The following is a 7,426-nucleotide window of genomic DNA, read 5'->3' on the forward strand; positions in this document are numbered from 1 at the left end:
TTTTATTTTTTGTTTTTAAAAACATATTTTTTGTTACACCTAGCAGCCAGTAACAAATTGCTGTCGCTCTTAAATACATTAATAGCCTCTAAACATGGCAAACAAAGATTTAAGTAAACTAAAAGTTCATTTTTAATTAGTTTTAATGAAGCTTTATTCCTGTCGTCCCGCCACTTTGCGTTCATAACAGAGAATACTCTTTCTATAAATGCTGAAGTGGCCGGAACGGACAGCAAAAGTGAAACTACTTTGAACAGATTTGGGAAATCAGGTTGTACCGTAAATATGCCTTGCCATTTTTCTATGCAGTATTATTGATATAAAAATACTCTAAATTTCGAATAATCGCTTACAAAATTACGATGTTTACTTAAGGCCTTAAATAAAGTATTTTTGCGTACTTTATGTGCCTTGTAAAGTATAACGTACGCACAGTCGAAATAGAGAGTACAATACTTTATAATAAAGTACGGGTGGCAACCCTAGCTACAGCACACTGATGATATCAAATAAGATCGAAATTGCGATCTGCGTCTGGTATTAATTTTGACAAATTTCTGTCCAAGAACTTCAACTTCTTCTCAATAATTTTCAAATTGACAGGTAATGATAAACAAGGGGAAGATCAATAAGATCAAGACGATTTTGTTCGTGATTAGTTCAAACTTGTGTTCCCATACGGTTTCATTATTATTTATTTCTTTTCAATAAACTGTGGAACAGTATCGTGTCATTTGGAATATGTTGAGGGCGCGCGTTTAAGATTGATTACACGGAGGTCGGGGGTTGCTTCGACCCCCGGGGCTATCAGTGCATGCAAACGTGGTGCGGTGGTTCAATGATGACTGGCCCATTATGTGACTATCATAATTCGTTACGCAAAACAGCTGCACACTTATTATTGTCAGTGAATCCTAATATGTGTGACGCAAAAAGAACGAGTATGAAATCGAAAATACATTATATTCAATTCATTTCGTAAACATCTAAAACTAATCTGTTTAATTGTTAAAGAAATATACTACAAAATCGTTTAAATAATTGACAAAATAAGTTTACACCTATCGCAACGGGGAAGTAGCACGTTAATGATTAACTTAATATCTTCTAATTTTCATAACTATTTGTGGAGCTTTTTCACTGTGTCTATAAATATATTTTTCTAGCGCCTATTTAAACAATTAAAAAGGCTAAATTGTAACTTTTTATAATTGATATTCAAAATTTAAACCCTGAACTTTAAAATGGGATGAAGAGCCATTATATTACATGACCCATTTCGGAGATAGGTCTATTGCAAAATTTCACAATTTTTTGTATACAAGTTCAACTACTCGAAAATAACTAAATTTTTGGATTTAAAACTTCGCACACATTTTTAATACTGAAAAAGGAAAACATAAAACTAATATTTAAATCATTCGGGAACAATATTTATTTCTGGATTACGTTCTTTTCTGTACTTCGACAATGTGTTTACAGAATTTCATAAAACTAATTTTTCTATCCGTCGGGAACAATATTTTTTTTCTGGATAAGGGGTATCGCATTTTTAATATTAGTTAAGATTACCTTATTAATACCTAATATGTTTCTCTGAATAACATCAAAATAGTACTATCAAAGATTACTCTAAGTTAGATTACTTATTCAAGTTTAAGATGCAAGTTTTGTTGAAAGAAAAGTAAATAAAATCAGAAAACCGAAGCCCTTGTAATATTTGATGGAGGTGCTGAACATATTTTTATTTTATATTAATTTTATATATTTTAATTATTGCAATTCTGTTTGTAATATTTATTAGATAAATTTTCGACATCGATTAATGTTTGATAATTCTTATCAAAAAAAATTGTATAAATAATAATGAATGAAATGAAATTATGATTCGTTGTAAGTAATATATGTATGTATATAATTTTGTGTATTCAAAAATCGATAGTGCTTTAATGTGCAGTAGAATCGAATTGTGGACAATTGCAAGTGTTATTTTTAGGGGTTGAGAATACGTCCGCAAAATTACATCCCTGTTTCCCTTATTTAAGCCAGGTGAATGAACAAACGAATGTAGCTTCGCAGGTGTAGCAACTAACTTCCGCATTTGAACCATAATTGACACAATTACAGACAGTATTTTTTTCAATACAAACCATTTTGTGGGGTTAACACACACGTGAACTTCGTTATTAACACGTACACATAAATTAAGTACTTTTTACTTAGGTATATACCAGAAACAAAATATTTGAAGAACCGTCAATGGAAATAGGGCATATTAAAGCAAATGCGTGAGAAAATGCAAGCTGTGCTCCCAAACTATAACACGTTTTCATTTGTTTTCACACCTTGTCCTTCGAGATTTTTTTCAAACAATTGCAATCAATGTCCTTGCGTACTTAGCTTTAAATAGAAAATTTTAAAATTTGACATATACCCCATGAAGAAGTCCTGATGATCCACTTGTTACGTACCTATTTATCTACTGATAATAATTTNATATGTTTGGAGCACGGCATTGTACGGGTGCGAAACATGGACAGTGGGCGCAGCGGAAAAGAAAAAGGTTAGAAGCGTTCGAAATGTGGTGTTATAGGCGGATGATGAGGATAACTTAGATAGAAAAGTTTAAAAATGAAGAGGTATTAGAAAGAATAGAAGAAAAGGCGAGATAGATTGGTAGGACACCTTCTCAGGCATGAGGGTCTAGTCAGAAACATATTAGAGACAGAAACAGGAGTTAGGAGGGGTAGAGGTAGACCTAGATTAATTACTGTTCGCAAATAGTTAAGGATGTGGGTTGTTCTAGTTTTAGGTCAGGATAGGAAAGAGTGGAGGTACGTGTCCAACCAGTCTTAGGACTGACGACTTTACGATGATGATGATGAAGATAATATATCCACATTAGGATCAGATCATCAGTCTTAATAGTGCATACCAAAAAAGGATTGAGCCAGGGTATTTATATAAGGGTCAAATCAGTCTCGATAGAGTATACCCTAAAAGGGTGTTGCTGTTTAGTCCCTGATTAGGGCCATACATAATACGTATTAATAGATGATATTCAGCCAATTACGAATTTCCAGTCGGGTACAATTTTATAAAAAAAACAGACGCAAAATAAATTACAAAAATGTTTATTGCACGACAATGCACATTTCAACTCCTCAATGATTTCCTCAGGCTGTTTAAATTAATTTAAATAAGCTTCAAAGATAGAATTAAAAATAATTTTGATTTGCACAAATTATTTAATAGAGAATAACATACTAATTAAAATCACAAAATCATACACGTTGTAAAGAAAGGGTTGATTAAAAGTAAAGCTCGTCGTGAAATGTATATTAATCTGTACCTACCCTACTAAATTTCAAATAAACTGAAGTGGAAAATGGTTTGTAATGGAAAGCTAATTTTCCGGATCTTTCACTTTGCAAATAAATATAAATGATGTACGTATTATTTCTTCAGATTTCTTGCGTTAATTTATTAATTAAATATAAAAACTTATTGTCTGGAAAACTGCTTTCGTTTTCGTGAAAAATCATTTTCCTGTTCTGTGATATGTTTTCTTCTAAATTTATCGTATGGTCAAATTTTGTCTTGGTGTGTTTGTTACTAAAAATGAAATATTAGCTAATAAAATAGTTTTTCTTTGTCTCTAGTGTGACCTTTATTATCACGTCCTCAAGGATACCTACGGATATGATTGGAATAGCAGTGTGCTTTTGTCTAAAAGCTGAGTAATATATCGCGAGAGAGCTGACTCAATCTATTAAATTTACGTTGTTTAAAGACGTTTAATTCGAAATTTTTAAAATAAACTTTGGTTTATTTAGTGCAAGGGTTAATTTGGTGATTGGTGCAAGTATTAAATATAAATGTGATCTTATAACTCTCGTAAAAAGACAATTTGATAAAAGTGTGTGCTAGGGGTGATAAAAATCCTGGCCGACATCTTGTATTGCTGAGCAAAATAATGAATGGGGTAATGATTGGATTGCTTTTAAAGGTAAGATTTTCTGAATTTTACGATTTTACACTTGTTTTAAAAGTTTTTGTTAACGATTTAACAAAGTTCAATATTATTGATCGAAAATGTTAAAATAGCTGTACTTTTCTTATATATTTCAAAAATTTTCGCAAGAAAACGTTCTTACAATTTAGAAATTTTTAAAATAAGTGTATAATTACATAGTAATAGGGAAAATATAGTTTGATACAGGAATATGGGTAATTTATCTTTTAATTCTGTAATTGAAGTTAACTAAACTAACTAAAACCTTATTGCATTAATTGATTTTTTTACGATATTAAAACTATTAAATGAGTCATAAGTCTTCATTATCTCCCCGATCAAAATTTGTAGGCTGTATATGAATTTTTCCAGGTGAAAAACTACTTTATTAGACAGCAACTTCAACGTTTTACCACATGATCCAGGACCTTTTTAAGGAAATTGGCGAGACTTATAGCAGTAATAATTAAATTTCCAAAACAAAATCTTAAAAACTTATTTAATTTTAAAAAACATTACATTCATTACACAGCATTTATTAAAGTAAATATTTTTAAATGTTTTGGGCTGTTTAATAAATTTTACAATTATAATGATAGTGTTTTAAAAAAGTTAAAATAATTAGACTGATATTTTGAAGAATAAGATTTTGTTTTTGAAATTTCAATTAATTACTACTGCTACAATGATTTTGTACTTTATTTTTTGACTCAATAATTTCCTTATAAGGGTTCACAATCAAGGGATGAAACATTGGAGTTTTTGTTTAATAGAGTCGTTTTTTCATTCAAAAATGTTCACATAGTGGTAGTTAAAATAATAATTTTTATTTGAGACTCAAACTATCTACTGAAGATGTAATTTGACTGTCGAAACGGGTTTTAGGTTTTTAAACGTTTTAGGAGGAACTTTTGGGTATTTGTTTTTATTTTCTTCTGGTAGGGGAGGTCATAATTTAAAATCTGAAAAACTCTTAATCTATTTAAATATATAGATAATTAAATTCTGCTGATGTGTTTTAAAGTTAACAGAAAAAATTTCCTTTGTTTCAGAATCCATCAGTGTTGTTAATTAAACGTTATATTATCTTGGTGAAAAATTAGACAATAGTTAATCACACGCGGCAAAGAGAGGCGGCGGAATACAATAACACTTTAATAATATATTAATTCGTCGTCGTAATTTGTTTTCTCTTTCGCAATACGTTTGGTGTGGTTTTATATGTGTACCATACGAACAAAATGGTGCATTTTAACTTCAACGTGTGGTTTGGGCAACTGCCGATAAATTTCATTGTGAAGATAAGAAGGAAGAAAAACTGTGTCGATCGGGAATTTTTCCAAATGGGGGGCCCAGTAATGGAAAATGGATTTCGTTGATCATCAGAAGAAGAAATACATAAGTTGCCGGAGACAGGACAGAGGAAAGAGGAATGCAGATTCGCCTTGGAAGGATTGATGAGCAAGGGTGAGTTTTTATTTTATTTCCTAAGCATGCAAACTAACACAGATACTTTGCGGATTTTTGAAAATTTCAACGACATGTCTTTGAATTGAGAAAACATTTTATTAGCGTCGTCTTTCGCAAGTTATTTCACAATCGTCTGGTACTTTGTTGTTATTATATTTTAGGAAGGTTTGGTGTTTCCATATTTTTATTTGTTATCTCGATTTTACACAACATGTATGTGTATGATACAGTCAACATTAGATGAAGATTGTATTCATCTCAATGGATGAATGAATGCCTAACAGTGGTTGAAAGTTTTTCTAAAACAACTGCTTGAAAAAAACATCGTTTTGGCAGCCTTTGAAAATAGAAAAACTTTCAACCCCTGTTTTACTTTGACTCGTCCATTGATTTAGAGAAGATATTTTTAAATATCGTCAGAAAAAATTTATTAATTTATTAAGAACATCGAATAAATAAATCGGATACGTGTTTCGGCATTGCCCACACGTGTCCACTCAGTAAAATTGTATTAGTGGTAATTGGGGGTAAGTCTCCTATTTTATTTATCTATTATTTACCACAGTCTCCCTGTTTCTATTAAGAACATCGAAGATGTTTAGGTATTCACGCTAATTCAACGTTATCTTGAATATTTATATATGAATATAAGATAACAAAGGGCTTCTAGCTTTAAGGAAATGCGATGATTGATAGGATAGGTACGAGCACAGGTGGATATTTGTAGAAAGATTCAATTTTCTTACCCCTGACAATAACTTTTTTGGGTTCATCCCTTTGATTGTTACGACTTAGACCACTGAATCCTCCACTAGCGGTATTTCTGTCTGCTCGAACTAATTCGCTCAGGAAATTGATATATCCGATCGCCAACTTAAGGGTGTCCACTTTGGACAGTCTCTTTTCGTAAGGAAGCGTTGGTATATGGGCCCTAAGCCCTTCGAAAGCGTCGTTTATAGATTGCATCCTCTTCCTTTCTCTTAAATTAGCAGCTTGACGCTGTTGTATTTGCTGTTGTGGACACTTATTTCGACGTCGGTGACGATGTAATCTACTGAAAATACAAAAACAAAGTTAATGGGGGCTTACCCCGTCATTTTTTTTTTGAAAAAAATTGAACAGAAAAGGTTGTGGTGAATTGTTCTAGTGCGTTGTTTCTTCACAAAATTCTTTTTTAACAAACAAATTGGTGCATTAGTATATTTTTTTTCAAAAATAAGTAGCCCCCACCATTTTGGTAATAATTTCATATGATCTTTTTGTATAGCTACTATTTACAAAAACTTTAAGCACAACTGTAGAGCAATTCTGCATTATTTTTCCATTTCATAGTTTGCATAATTTGAAAAATTATAAAATTGGAACTAATTTCTTCTGCAAAAAAAAGGGATGACAGTAAAATTTACTCTCTTTTCATTAATATTTAGTTCTCTGTGTTAAAATCATTTTTGTGAAAAGTTTTCTTAGTCCTGTTGAGAATTTATAGATTGATGGCAATTGTTTTAAGATGGAAAAAGTATTAAGAATTAGTTTCTATTAATTAATGTTAGTGTGTTTGATATTAAAATTCATTTTCAATGAGTTTCCTTTTAATAATTAATGACAGAAGGCTTTACTTGTTGAAACTTCATAATCAATTAAAGGAAACGAAGGTAAAGTTTCAAAAATATGTATTAATTGTTCACAATTGTTTCACCATAACATTGGCTTCTTCAGATGAAGGTATTCTGATTAATTAAATTCACATAAATACTAAAAGTTTACAAATTCTATGGGGTGGGAACAACGAAAGTAAGAGATAAGGCCAGACATTAAGTTTTTGAAGACAAATTTAAATTTAAGAATGGACAACAATTTACATCAGTTTAGTAAAATATTTAATTTATTGTATCTATTAATATAAAGACTTTCAGGTAGGTTTAAGGTACATTTTGCAACAAG

The 7,426-nt window shown here is 30.9% G+C and overlaps 2 protein-coding genes across 2 annotated transcripts in view; one reads left to right on the plus strand and one right to left on the minus strand.

Moving 5' to 3' along the window:
• The window catches only part of LOC108738147 (T-cell activation inhibitor, mitochondrial), a 16,179-nt gene extending 11,024 nt beyond the window's left edge, over nt 1-5,155 (plus strand). Inside the window, exons 10-11 of the transcript XR_003231004.1 lie at nt 3,663-4,009; nt 5,068-5,155. The gene's annotated coding sequence lies outside the window, so the exon portion shown is untranslated. The remainder of the gene's footprint in view (nt 1-3,662; nt 4,010-5,067) is intronic.
• Nucleotides 5,156-5,587: 432 nt separating this feature from the next.
• Nucleotides 5,588-7,426, minus strand: part of LOC108738148 (pancreas transcription factor 1 subunit alpha) — a 3,375-nt gene continuing 1,536 nt past the window's right edge. Inside the window, exon 2 of the mRNA XM_018471410.2 lies at nt 5,588-6,539. Coding sequence (XP_018326912.1) covers nt 6,158-6,539 — 382 coding nt within the window. The 3' untranslated portion in view covers nt 5,588-6,157. The remainder of the gene's footprint in view (nt 6,540-7,426) is intronic.

The sequence above is a fragment of the Agrilus planipennis genome, unplaced genomic scaffold (assembly GCF_000699045.2).
Source record: "Agrilus planipennis isolate EAB-ADULT unplaced genomic scaffold, Apla_2.0 scaffold128, whole genome shotgun sequence".
In the NCBI taxonomy this organism is placed as follows: Eukaryota; Metazoa; Arthropoda; class Insecta; order Coleoptera; family Buprestidae; genus Agrilus; species Agrilus planipennis.